Genomic DNA, 14331 nt, shown 5'->3' with positions numbered 1-14331 from the left:
TGAAGAGAAATATTTTCCAAACTTTTATTTGTGCACATTCATCAGGTGAAAAAAGAGAACTTTTACAGCTTCTTTGGTGCCCAATATTCAGCATACAAAAATGTAAAAGACTATTCAACAAATAAAACACAAGCTCAAACTAAAAAAAAAAAAGTTTTAAAGGTAGTGCACATCGTGACAGCTTTGTTTATGAATACACAGAAATTACTGCAAAAATAAATAGAATGTCTTTTTAAAAGCAGCAATTTCATATCTTGTAAACTTCCGTTTTTACAATACAGCACTGTTAAAGAGTAAAATCCAAAAGAACTGTAGTTTATACTGTGGCCACGAGCAAGTAAAAGAGTCTGTATTCCTCTGCTATGGTTGGTCCAGTTTCATTTTTTGCTTTTAGTCCAATGTGCAGCAGTCTTTAAAGGTGCTTGGTTAGGTTCCCTAACCATCAAGTGGTGAATTATAAAATTTATTTCCTGCTTTCAAACACGAATGGGTAAATCTGTTCCACGGCACTGGCGACAGCCTTTACGTTTGGCCCTGAGACACACGGGAAAAAAAACCAAGGCAGCAGGAAGAGAAAAATCAGGGAACTGGAAATTAAAACAACACTACTATCTTTAAAATAACCTTAGTAGTTTGGCTACCACAACTTTATAGTTATACAAGAACAATTTCTCCCACACTTGTCCCAACTTAAGAAGGTGTTGCTCTGCTCATGTTTACTTACAAGAAAAGACTATCACACAAAATCTGCAAGAGGTACTACACTGGGCAATGGCTGGACTACAAATAAGTAATACTGTCACTTTCTAACTACTTGGGGCCTTTTGAATTTACTGGCTTAAATGGTCATCCCAGAGAAGACAGAAGCTGAGCAGCTGAAGTAAAAGAAACACTTTAACTCAGGTGAATCTTCCGGGAATTTGTATTTCTCAAAGCATAGCTGCTTTTATCTCTTCTTTTAAAAACCTACCAACAAAACATACTGCTACTGCTACATCATCCTGGATTTCACCCAAGTATATTTCAAGCAAGGTTATTTATGTTTCTAAACGATAGACTGTTACTTTCTAGTCTAGATTTTGCAAATAGCTCCACCACTGATCTCGGGACAAAACCTGCAAGCCAGGGACTAGTCATTGTCTCACGATGAAGAATATGAAGGTTCTCAAATATGACCTATGAGCGTTTGGAGAAATAAAAGGAAGAATGAGCTAGCGATGCTTTCTAATGGACTATGATTCTATGACTAGACTATTTTACGCAATGAACAATCAAGACTGTAAGTAAGTGAGTAGTAACATGCCAGAAAAAAATAGTCCTGGATAAAAATTTGGTGGTACAGAAAAATGAAAACAGCAATTTCTCACGTGCTTTGATGACTGAACTGAGGAGGTTTTTTACCTCCCTTTAGACTTGGAAGTTTCTTCCAAGTACACAAAGTTGTTCAAAATGTTTCCCACAAATCAGAAATACTGCTACTTAAATAACTTAGTATAGAAATACTGTTTTAATTTGCACAGTCAGAAAGAAATTGGAATGGAATGGGATTCTTCTTGTATTTTCAAACTTGTTGAGTTAAGCACTCACCTAAAACAAGCTTGGGGACAGATATCTGCCTTGTGGGCAGATACTTCATCTACTTGTCTGCAGTTACAAAAATGTAAGTTCTAGAGAAAGCCTTCAGAAAGCGAGAGTTTGAGTAGACAAATATTTTTTGTAAAAAAAAAATGTTGCTCCCTGTAGGGTTGAAGAGATGTAAAAACTGTAAAAACTGGTTCATCATTGCAGGGAGAAGGGGAAAAAAAAGATCTCAACCCACAACAACAAAAGAAAACCAAGCAAAAAAACCCAAACCCGGAACCCACGCCAAAACAACCCCCTCACCACTCATTTTGGAAGAGGAAAAATTAATACTTCTTCCTGCTACATGTCTGTTGTTTATAATTTCTTTTCTTCACTGTAACGTGTCCCATTCAAAAACCCCTACCTTCCTTACAATATTTCCAATAATTTATGTCAAAACTCTCTGAGTTAGTGGCATAACAACTGCTAGTACTACAGAAACACAGAGTGTCAAAAGGTACCTTATCTGAATGCACCTGAGAGGGAGTTCAGTAAGGCTGAAAATTAAGACATTTTTAGAAGAATAAGATTGTTAGGACAATGTTTTCAACTAGAAGAAAGGTCTAGGCAAAATAGAAGGCTTCAAAACCAAAAGAGGTCTGAAATGTTTCAAACTCTCTGCAACAAGTGAACCGAAAGAAGTAAAACTTTGATGTTTATTGTATTTTATTGTATTTGTCTTCGGATTTGAAAGGAAAATTCTGGAAATATGAAAGTGATTTTGTCACACGTATGGAGTAATAAGAATCTTGCAGAAAGGCTAAATCTCATTAGGAAGCTGACAAGATATACCAAGAATCTTTAATTACTTCAGGGATACTCAAGCTTCTGATTTATTTTAAATTTAGTTTCTAGTTTTGGCTAGACCAGCCGCTCTGTTCAGAACATAACTGCAATAATCTCAAAATACTTTTAAGCCCTGTATTTTCAGATTACCAGTCTGATGCAGTTTGCCTTCTCTATAAAAAACCCTCTCTCAATACTGTCTCAGGAGCGTTCCTCATAAAGCCCAAGGTATTTGTTAAGGAATTATGACATGAAATCAAAAATCCCTCTAAAACTTCAGAACCAGTTGCACAGCTCTAACAGCTGCAAGACAAAATTGATATAAAGGGGCAGTTTTTTAGTCCTGCATCACTTTAATAGGTATTCTCTAAAAAATACGACTGCTTGTATCTGGAAACCTGTGGTGGACACTTCACAAGCAAGCCTAACAAAGAATGGAAAATGAAAACTACAAAGAGAGAGGAAAAAACATGGCATGGCATTTCCAAGACTCAGGACAATCAGGTGGTGTTTCTCTCTCAGTTGGGCTTTAACAGAAGAGAGCACGAGTCTGAAGAACTGCAGGTATTGGTCACCTCCAGTTACAACAAAATGCTGTGTTATCCTATACGTTTCCATAAATCTCCAAGTTTGGGAACACGTATTTAGGAAAGGGATATTAATGTTACATGCAGTGTAGTTAACAGCATTATCAAGAGGAAATAGAGGAAGAAAATTCAAATATTTAAATAAACAAATACCTGCATTCTCAAATCCTCACTTTTGTTTTTATAAAAAGATAAACTATATACATTCAAAGTAACTTTTGAGGCTACCAATAATAAAACCTTCTCCAAAACTTGTCTGGCACTTTCACTCAGAAACAAATGAGGTGCTCAGCACCAGGAAACAAAACTCCTTCAACATATCATTTCACCATTTTAAGCATCTCCTTTTCCTAAACCTACTGGCCCTAAACTGAAGTTAAACATTCTCAACAAGTTAAATATTCATTTTTTATATCAAAATACCTGTAACGGTGATACTGCCTGTGGAAAAAATCTGTAAGGTAGCTCTGAGAGATTTTATTCTGTAACACACGGCAGGATGAAGTTCTGGTTCATAACTAGAAAACAAAATGAAAGGTGAAAAAATAGATCTAGAATTGAAAAAGAAAAGCTTAAGTAGTATTCCAAGGCTATTAATTCTTTAAAATCCTACTGTACCTCGCATGAGGTCTGTTATTCTTCGTAAATTCTGGCAATCTGATCTCAAAGGGCATGTTGCACACTGCTAAAACATTCACAACTTTAAAATCCGTGAATATTACCTTTTCAAAAGAGAGGAAAGAGAGACATAAGAAAAATGGTTTGCAGAAAGGCACGTGTACGGGTTGCAAAAAAATAGTGAAGAGTAATACTAATTAGAATATTTTGATGAGACTTCAAAATGAAAACCTTGTGATTGATGAGTTTCTAATAGGACTTTAAACAGTACTTAATGGACTCCAATTGCTTACTTTATCCTTCTAGGGGACACTAACTGTTGAACTAGATCCTTCACAGCTGTATCATATGGTTATAGTACAGTTTAAGAATGAGACACTTGAACAATTCATGCTGTTGTACTAAACACTTACAAATTGAACATAAACTAAACATCAAAATAAGCAGAGAAAAAGCTTAAATTTCAGGAATCTTAGGCCATTTGAAAACTACTTTAATGCCCTGCTGCTATATACTCCTTTTTAACAAAGCTGAGACTAAGAAAAGAGGTGAAAATTGTTTTGTTTCAAATCTCCAGTGGCCAGTAGGGCAAGCTGTTTTTCTACTCCATTGCTTTCTGAAACTCATCTCAAACTACTGGCTTTCAGTTATTCTTTACCACAGCAATTATGGATGACAATAAAATCCCCAACAGACAATTCCTAAACAAACGCACTGCTGAGAAGTCAATGATGGCAATACCACTGAAGAAACTTCTGTTAATTTTCTCAGATGGACTAAACTTAAAATGACCATTGGCCAGACAAAACTTTTTAGGAGGATACCACCAGCAGAAGTAACTTATCTCGTTATCAAAGGACAACGATCAATTTAACCTTCAAAACACATTCCACTTGAAACTGCTTGCTTTATAATAACACTTCCACCTTGAAAGCACTGTTCAACTCCATGATTTAATGCTTCATTCCATCTTCAAGAGGCTGGGTCTAATGTACATATTGGTAACAGTAGCAGTGTCCAGCTTCTGCTTGGGTCTGACACAGAACAACTGGGACAGCCTGTCATCACTGCCTTTGTGTGTTACAATCCAAGGTAGCCTCTCCCTGTCAAAGGACAGTCACTGCCTCTATTGAATTATCTGTCTGCAAACTGAAACTGTGGGTAAACAGCACAACTGACTACCAGGAAGTTTTAGTATTCTAAAACTCATCATTTGAAGTTGTTCACATTGCCATTTTTCAACCTTTACTAGGAAATGCAAGTGGTGTTTATGACTGGTTATATTAATGCAAATCCAGAAAAAAAAAAAAAGAGGGTTTTCGTGTTCTAAGTATTTTATTTGGCTTATTTCCTGCTGTGCAATACGACAGCACAGAAGCACATTTTGCCCCATTTCTTTAGAGAGGCTCAAGCACGCCCTTAACAAGATGGGTATGTATCCGCTATTCCAACAGAACCAAGGGAGAATTATATTCAAGTGACAGTTACTTTTCAGCTCTCTTTCCTAATAAATCTTTCAAGATATTGTAAATTCTGTCCAAGAAACATCTGTAGCTGGTCCATTTCTTAAACAAATTTTGTTGTTCATTAGTCAGTGAAGAAGCACTACTCTGAGCTGCCAAATAAAACTGAAATCACAGAATCACAAAATCTTAAGGGTTGAAAGATCATTTAGTCCAACACTCCTGCCAGAGCAGGACCACCAGAAACCAAATAAAAGCTTTTCGTTGATTGAAATAGGCTTTTATGAAGTTTTTAATCCTTAAAATAAAATAACTTCTCTTTAATCATCATCTGGAAAATGTATACCAACACAAAAGGGGAATCTGAGCGAAAACATGCTCACTGCTAAATTATTATGCTCCCTCAGTTTTGTTTCTTTCTAAAAAAGATGGACTATCAGCATTAATTGAGTCACACAAGTCCCTTCATTAGTTACCTGAAAACCTAGTTTCTGCAGACTACGAGCTAATCGTCTGGCACCACATTTAGCTTCTTCTTCACTATAAAGGAGAAAGAAAAGAATCACGTGTTAACAGAAATAGAGTATATATTTGTGTGCACACATACCACAACAGCTACTCAGACTACAAAATGAACCGTTGTATCACATAGGGCATGAACCATCATCACATGGATAGCCTTCATTTTATCTACTGTACATGTTACATTCAAACTACCTAGATATTCAAAGAGAGTTCTTTATGCCCTGTTTGACAAATATTTTGGCACTTGGCTGAAGTGGGAGATGTATTCTGGTCATAGGTGACACTAAATATTCTTAGGAGGTGAATATCATCACAGGTAATCTGGAGTTGATGTTCTGAACAACCACTTTCCATTTTGAGACAGACATCACATACAGAAATTATTCAAGTTGTATCCTATTGTTACTCCACAACGCAGAGATATCTTAAAGGAATTCAACTGTTAAATTTAGTGAGTCTTGCATGTATCTGAAGAATCTGCTTTTGCTTCTTTCCAGCCCTCTATACTGTATCACTTGATTTAATTCATGTGTGTTCTTGTGAAAGAATTAAGAGATATTCTTCAAAAAATGTCATGCCTTCCCAAGTTTCAAATTCTGGCTAAAACTACCGAATTCTTAGAGAGTTCTCAAATTAAGTCTCTAGGACTTTCTTCATAAAGTAGTTTTCCCTGATGCTCTCCCAGAAAGCTTAGCTGATATTGCTTAAGATTTCAACTCAGTGTCATGAAAATACTTCACATAAAAAACTTCCTCTCAAATACATAGCCTGGCAAGGATTTACATGTAACCCAGCGTGAGTGAATCTTAAAAGTGCCAAGTAGTGTCTCTTGACATCTTTCTCACAACATTGTATTTTAAAATACAGAAGAACTTACAGCTAGACAAAGAGTCTTCACAAACTCACCTTGTGGCTCCTGTGCAAATAACTTTTCCTGAGGACCAAATTGTGGCCGTAATCCTAGGTTTCCTAAGCTTCATTAATACTTTCTAATAGAAAAAATAGAAATGGAAGAATTGGGAATTACTAGTAGTTCAATTTCATACTGGAAAAGGATAAATCAACTGTTTAGACAAATGGACTGTTATACTAATAACACTTTCTCTATTTTTTGTATCCTTGAACTGTTTCCTCGTTTCTTTCAGTAGTTGAAAAATCCTTAGCTCCTGAGAAGAGCAAAATAAGTGTGGCATACCTCAGCCAGTTACTTGGTGTTCACAAAGACTAAATGAAGATATCTTCCTCTGAATAAAACAGCTGAAAGCCACGGGTGTTGTACTAGGGTTTTCTTATTACAGTGACTCTCACATTGATGACTCCTTATCAGAATATATTCTCTTGACAAAACATTACTTTTGGAGGCAAAATGGACCCTGAGGTGTTAAGAAGTCTCATCACATACCTTATAACCCCTATCCACTAGCTGCAGTCTTCTGAGACAGTATTTACCCACTCCCCTTACTGTTTGCTTAGTGTATGACAGACTAAATGCCTATAAAGACAGAAATAAAACTATGCTTTCTCTTTCTACCACACACAAGAATGTTTAGTTTAAGGAATATTCAATTGAGGTATGTTGAATCTCTTACCCCAACATCACGCTTGTATATCACATTTGTTCCCTCTAATGCAATCTTCCTCAAGTTTAAATGACATCTTGTTCTAAAAACACACACTACATTTGTGATTAAAATGTCCAATGCAACGTCGCTGTCCGCATCCATTGGGGTGATTTACAACTCAGTTTTCCCAGCAGCTCACCATGAAGATCACATCCTGTGGAATGAAAACAGTAAAATTAAACATACCAGGAGAAAATAGCCTATCAACACCATTGTACATACTCATCCCCTAAATGAGACAAGAAGCAGAAGTCACTATGCTTTGACTCATTTAAGTTGTGTATGAGGAGGGGGGATGCATCCTGTATGCTAGAAGACAGGTTACTTGTTTGAAGACATGTTGCCAGACTTCACAGAACTAAAGTGTGTATACATAATTATATAATATTTAGATCTGCCGCTTAGATATTTTACAACTCTTACCAGCTATATTAGGACATGGTAAAGATTACCGAAACTTTTTCCCTAGCTCCAGTGGATAATCTTTCCCCAGCTCATTTGAGGATGTCATTAGACACCTCAAGAAAATGCACTCGCCTGACTGCTGAAGTCGATAATTCTGAACAGCTTGACGTTTGCGTTGGAACGGATGAACCTGCTGAGTAACTCTGCACTAACATGGGTTACACAAAGCACAGCCTGTCACCAGCCTGCTACCACAGCTTTCCAATCGTCACCCAGCACTCTTGGCCCGGCTCTCTCAATGTAACAGTGTAATGAGAATTGCACAAAACGTCCCGGTGGCAGCAATAGCCCGGGCTGAGCAGCAGCAGCCTCTCACTCCCTCCTGCACTGCCCACAGGAACTGCGTATGAATGAACATATTGTACGTGAGGAGCAAAATCAAGTGCTTCTAAAGAGAAGCATGAGTAAGGGCGAAGGCGGAGGACAGATGCCCTGTGCAAGCATGGCAAACCGAAGGCAGCCAGGAAGCACCCATCTGCCCCTGCACAATGAGGGTGACACTCTTAACACACCCCTCAGTCCGGGCAGCAAGATCATGACCCAGGGAGCCCAGCCCAAGGCTTCCTGACATCTCTTCTGTGAGCATACCAAAGCCAAAACAGCAAGACACCTTAAATCTCAGGTGAAGTATTTGGGGAAAGGAGAGGGGAAAAGAGCAAGAACATTGTTATATACATTGAAAAGGACTTACATCAAAATACTACAGTTCATTAATGAATTTTTCTTTCAGAGGAATGTGAAAACCTAAGTGTTTCTCCTGAAGTAAAACTAAAGTAGAGCACAGCCTACGAGACAGAGGCAGTATTATCTTGATCCACGGATCTATAATTTTAGTAGTATTTAATCCCAGATTAACACAACAGAAAACAAAGACTAAAATCAAAGGAGTCTGTTATATGAAATGCTCTACACAGTCATTGCCATGGAAGAAGCAGGAAACTATGCATCAAAACCAACACTATACATAACAGAGAGTAGTGCATTCTATCACTTTAAATGTTTTGGCCTTACATTCCAAATCAGAAAGCTTTAAGTTACAAAATGAACCTCATTATTAGCATTTTCATCTGACTATGACTCCCTAAAGTCTCTCTCTGAGAACTCACTTCAAGTGCATCTTTCACTACAACTCTCTGACAATATAGGAGTAATGAACCACAATGCACCTGTGCATAATGTACTGGGTCAAGTGCTTTGACAGTGGCTGCTTCTACTGTGCAGTTTGTTCCTGTCTGAAAGAATTATTCTACACTTGTTGCCTTGTTTGATGTAAAAAAAGGCAAGATGGGGGTGATTACACAGAAAAGAGATGAAGAAACAGCAAAAGAAAACCAGAAAAACAAAGGCCATGTGTGGGGGTGGGGGGAAAGCAGGCAAAGAAGAGAACAAACAGTAACTAATTAGTATTCCTGAATCATTAAAAAAAAAAAACAAAACCACAAAACCAAAATTATATGAATCCTCAGAAGTTAGAAATTACTTATCCCATCTGGTTTTGATGGACTACTACAGATTGGGTTAGCAATTCATGGCACAAGATCCAAAGATAGCACATGTACAGATTTTGAATGGCATGCAGGCAAGGCCAGCACAGAGCAAGGAGCCGGAACCCATGCAGCTTCAGAGAGGCATTTGCTTTCCACTCTGGCTCCAACTCCTGGCTCTTGCCACATTCACTTACTGGAACCCAGGAACGACTGCCATACAAAAGGAAACAGAATACTTATCAGCAGTTATCAGCAAGTTTCTACTGGCACTCTCAATCCCTACACTCTGAAAAGTGTAGAACACCACCATCACACACAACACCCTTGGAAGTTGCTAACCTCTAAGCAAACCATAATACTGTACAATAATGTTCCCATGAAACTCTGATGGCTGTCAAACAGATCCGTGGAGAAGTCACGTGCTCACTCAGAACAAAGGAAAAAGTGGTTGAAAGAGAGGCAAATTACAATTCAAAGGAAAAGAGCTATCATTAAAGGAGGATCTTCAGGAAAAGAGAACATTACTAGGCTCCGGAGCTGTCACTAAGGCTGTGTTCAGCAATTATGGTGTATCTTCCAGGCATTATCTACTTGCACAGAATTTAATGGGAGAAACGTTGCACATTAGTGTACCTCCATTTTCATTAGCCACGTTCTGAAAGTTCAAGACAACAGATATTTAGGGAGATGCTTTTTAATTTGAAACTTCATTTGAGCTGTTGCTAATACTCAAGACTATGTTTTGTGACATTTAGTTGAAAAGGGACATAATCTGCTGTACGACCAGTATCTGAATACAGTGTAAAAATACTGAAAACTGCTTTTATTCTACTTTAATATTAGTTACTTGATCTAACAGAAACATCTCATTGATAAACCTTTCACTCAAACATTGAACATTTCAAGTATTACCAAGCTCTTCATATTTGTACTAAGAAAGCTCTTTATTTGCTACTGCTAAATACTACCCATGTTCTTTAACAACCTGAATCCAAGTATCAACAATTTTGAATGTGCCCATTCCCAATACAAATGCAATGTTAACCTCTTCCTGGCCATGGTTTAGAAATATTGGGTAAACTGAAATGTTAAGTGAGCATAACCCGTTACAACTTCTGCCTTCATTTTAATGTCTCACCCTGTACTGAGAGCAAAGAAAAAAAATATAGAGAAAAGACATAAAAGACATTTTGTCATCTTTCTTTGTGAAGTCTCAAAGAAATACAAATTAAGAGGAGCCATGTGAACAGAAGCAAGTTAAATGTTTAGGACTTTCGGGTTTTGGTTGTTTTTTTAAAAAATAATAATACATACAAAATACATTTTAAAATATCCATTTATAAAAAAAGAAGGGGAGGGGAGAAAGAAAGTTCTTTATACATATCGCCAGTAACATGACTAGTTGGAACGCAGCAATCCTAAACAACATTCTGATCCTCCTCTTTTTCAGTTTTATCTTTTCTTCTGTGCTACTGATGTACACTACTGCATCTGGGCTGCATAACCCTGACCTGTTACGTCACTTCCCATAACAGGACTTTCTGCATTTCTATCTAACTACAAAATGGGAAAAATAATGCTCCCATGCCTTTACAAATACATTTTGAGAGGTACTGAGTAGAAAATAAACATCTGGTTTTTTCCCAGTTCTGGAATTGCAAATGCTTAAGTTGATTTTATTGATTTTAGTTTCAGTTTTGTTGATCAATTTTGCCCGAAGGTTCTCTTACTTGAACCTTAGAATTTTGGCAGGTTACAATTATGTTTTGCCAGTTAATTCTAATTTAGTAACAGGCTCAAACTGAATACAAAATCATTTACTTGTGCAGTCATTCAGCTTTCTCCAGTACAAGAAGCTAGACAATTCTGACTTCAAGTTCTCTTGCACCAGCAAAATGCTATCCACCCCGACACAGCAAAAAAGCGTGAAAAAAAAAAGAATGCTGAAATACATCTCTGCAGAAGTTTGCATTAATTTATTTTATCAAGAAAGTTTTAAAAGTTTGTTCTTTCTTTTCAACACAGAGTTCGGGGATATATCTGGAATATTACCCTGAGAAGAAAACAAGAGGAAGTAAAAAAAGGTATAAGGAAAGCATGATAACAAGCATAAAAATAAAACCTATAAAAGCTAACTCAAGGATATTTGACACTGTAAAGTTATATATTCTACATTGAAACTAGAGAAACTTCTCAGAATAATACTTTGGAGAATGAGCACTCAAGCTCTTAACTAAAGTATTACCCCCACGTTCCCAGTTAGGACCACAGTCATACTATCTTAGATACTATATAAACACGTGTAAAGACACCCTGCACTGAAATCTTACAACCTAAAAAAGGCCAGTGCTCTCTGTCTTCAAAAAGTCCCAAACCAAACCAACCCCACCATCATCATCAAAGAGAAAGGAAAGGCACTCAGGATGAAGTATATAAACAAGTATTATTTTAAGCTTTTGACTACCTTTGATCCAAGAAACTCAGAGCTATAAAGGTAGATGAAAGGTATCTAACAACGGTTACATTAACGTCAGAACAGTTTAATAAACACCTTTTTCACCAGCAGACAAAATGTAAGCAACTTCTACTGGTTATTTTTAACCTTGCTCCAAAGCAGTTCACTAACTGACCAATCCCACAAACAGTCCCAACAGCCTAGCTGAAGGAGTATCTCTCACTACTGTGACAGTAGGCTCTCGTCAAAGTAACACGTGAAAAGCACTTTCAAAGAAGTTAACAGGTACATTCATGTGTGGTACATTCATATCAGAATAGAGAACATACAAAACAAAACTCATCAGGAACAAGGACGGTCAATTACATCCTTGCACTGGAGGTGCATTTCTTAAGATTTGTGTTCAGCCCCCCAGAAAACAGGTTTATTTGAAAGACTGGAGGTGACAGACCTCTCAAATCTGCTTTAATGCTTAGATATGACATGTTACAGTGGCAGGTGAATGACTCCTGAGAACTGAAAGCTACATAGCTACTACTGTCTATATAGAAAATCCTCAGGTTCAAACAACTTACTTAGAGCCACCAAGTGGAGCATGCTTTTACTTCTTGTTGTCTCTAGTGGCAAGTCAAATTGTCCCTAAAGCAAAAAGGCTATCTTGAAACTAATAGTCTCACCTTCCGAGACTTGCAGAGTCATAACTATTTTCAGCAGAATGAAACAAATAAATTTGGGAAAATAAAATTTACCAAATATGCCTAAAAACCGTGTCAAAGCAGGGATTTGTTCAGTTAGGTCAACACACAGAATAACAATATCAGCAAGTAGAAGACAAATACCCAATCCTGCTGTCAAATCTCTTGGATAAGCCTACTGCATCCCCATGGACCTGAAGTCTTCCAACAACAAAACCAGCCGCAGGAATAAAGCCAAATAGTTTATAGAATAAGACCAGGAAATGCATTTTTTAAAAAAAATAATTCATAATAGGTCATCTTTCTCAATTTTTTCTCATGAAAATGGTCCATTTGTATTCAAAGCAAGATTCACTTGCATCCAATTTTGTGCACCTTTCCGTTATCACATCCAGTAACAACTGAATGCCAAGCATTAAGAACAACCCTTTAGGCAGGAAAAACTGCCTTAACTATGACAAAGGTCCGAACTGACAAGTTAGGTGGCCATTTCAGCTTGGGAAAATATTGTAAGAGAAGCACAAATCTGCTCTGCCGTTACAAAACGTTTTAAGATCATGAGCAAGCTCTCGTCCCCCTCCCAGCTCAACGTTTACCCTTTGCACCTCTCGACTGAGGAAGCGCAAGTGCTCACCCTAGTCGCCTTGCTGGGACTCTGCCTCGAAGCCCTACGCGTGCCACTGTCACAACACTCGGGTGCACAAACGATTGGTTTTTTTTTTGTCTTCTCTCCTTCAACCCCAGCCGAAAACTTCCCTGGCTAGTCCGGCAGAGACAAAGCGCAGGCGAAGGCGGCCTAAGCCACGCCAGGCTCGGGCGTTGGGCACCCGGTTCTTCGTTACTTGCAGCGATGCCGGCCGCGGGGGGCGTTATAAAGCCCCTGGGGCCGGGCACGTTATTTCGAGGGTTCGTTGACTCGTTCCGCCGGTTGCCGGGGAACCGGCCGTTTGGAGGATGCTCTGCACGGGGAACCTCCCTGACACGGTGGCCGCAGCCGCGCACCGCCCGCCCGCCGTCCCCGGGGGGAGTAACGGCACCGCGGCGGCGGGAGTAACGGCCGAGCCCCAGCGAGGCGGGGGGTGGGCCCGCGCCGCTTCCTTCACCGCAACCGGGAAGGGACGAGGGGAGCGGGGCGAGAAGGGTGGGAAGGAAGGGACGAGGGGAGCGCGGGGGCGGCGGGGCCGCGTGCCCCCAGGCAGGAGCTGCGGGTCCCGCCGAGCCGCGGCCTCTCGAGGCGGCGCCGAGGAGGGAGGAGGAGCGCGGCCCGTCGGCCGGCAGCAGCCGTTACCGTGCGGGCGGGCGGTCGGGGCGGGTCAGGGCGGGGGTGCCGGTTCCTAGGCGCCCCGCCGCTGGCGCCCGGCGGCCTTCCGGGTCCTGCGCCGACTCCCCGCGACAATAAACATCCCCCAGCGCCGCGGGCATAGACGCGGCGCCGGATAGAGCGGCGGCCGGAAATCACGGCGGCGGGAGGGGAGGAACGGGGGGCCGCGCTAGCAGCGCATTTCCGCTTTCGTCTGCCGCCCGCTGAGGCGCGGCGGGCTGGGGGCGGCCGCACCGCCCGGGGCGGGGAACGCATGCAGGCGGCTGGGTGGGTGGGCGGCTCCGCGCTGCCCCACCGTGGCCGACTCGGGCTGTTGCTGTGGCAGCCCTCACTCCCGGGCGCTGGGGCTCTCTGATGCAGCCGCATGTTGTAGCCTTGGCCACAGCAGGTGGTTGCAGCGCCCGAGGCCGCGGGCAGCCAGTCTTAAATTTTCCTCTGCGCCGCGACGGCCGTCGTCAGACGCCCCTGAAGTCCCCGAGAGCTGCCAGAGCCGCGCAGCGGGCGCGGAACTTTTCTGGTGACATTGTTTTCTGGCCGTGGAACTGGAGGGCTGGCTGCTCCATGTGTGCCTTCTGACTGAACCAAGCCATCAGTGCTGATCTTGACAATCCAGCCAGCAATCGTTGGTCAGGACTCTCACTGCAACATTATACTGCCACTATTGCTGTTAAATGCACACCTGGA

At 40.4% G+C, this 14331-nt stretch overlaps 1 protein-coding gene across 2 annotated transcripts; it reads right to left on the bottom strand.

Moving 5' to 3' along the window:
- TBPL1 (TATA-box binding protein like 1) lies at positions 1-13781 on the bottom strand. Of its 2 annotated transcripts, none has more exons than XM_061990723.1 (7): positions 12961-13781; positions 7192-7378; positions 6509-6591; positions 5554-5617; positions 3615-3718; positions 3420-3514; positions 1-534 (listed from the first exon to the last, which is right to left on the bottom strand). In XM_061990723.1, the coding sequence occupies exons 2-7, from the start codon at positions 7324-7326 to the stop codon at positions 464-466; spliced, it is 552 nt and encodes a 183-aa protein (XP_061846707.1). In that variant the 5' UTR covers positions 7327-7378; positions 12961-13781; the 3' UTR covers positions 1-463. The 2 variants fall into 2 exon arrangements, with proteins under 2 accessions (XP_061846707.1, XP_061846708.1); XM_061990724.1 differs by having other exon boundaries at positions 13615-13781.
- Between the last annotated feature and the right edge of the window lie 550 nt (positions 13782-14331).

The sequence above is a fragment of the Colius striatus genome, chromosome 2 (assembly GCF_028858725.1).
Source record: "Colius striatus isolate bColStr4 chromosome 2, bColStr4.1.hap1, whole genome shotgun sequence".
NCBI classification, from domain to species: Eukaryota; Metazoa; Chordata; class Aves; order Coliiformes; family Coliidae; genus Colius; species Colius striatus.
Note: the sequence above shows the minus strand (reverse complement) of the source record. Positions and strands in the feature narration are given on the sequence as shown.

Excerpts from the sequence above, each read along its gene's own strand:
- TBPL1 (XM_061990723.1), bottom strand. The coding sequence starts at position 7,326 with ATGGATGCGGACAGCGACGTTGCATTGGACATTTTAATCACAAATGTA. Across the intron at positions 5,618-6,508 it reads ATTTGCACAGGAGCCACAAG|TGAAGAAGAAGCTAAATGTG; the intron begins GTGAGTTTGTGA and ends TCTCCTTTATAG. Across the intron at positions 3,719-5,553 it reads TGCAGAAACTAGGTTTTCAG|GTAATATTCACGGATTTTAA; the intron begins GTAACTAATGAA and ends TCTTTTGAAAAG.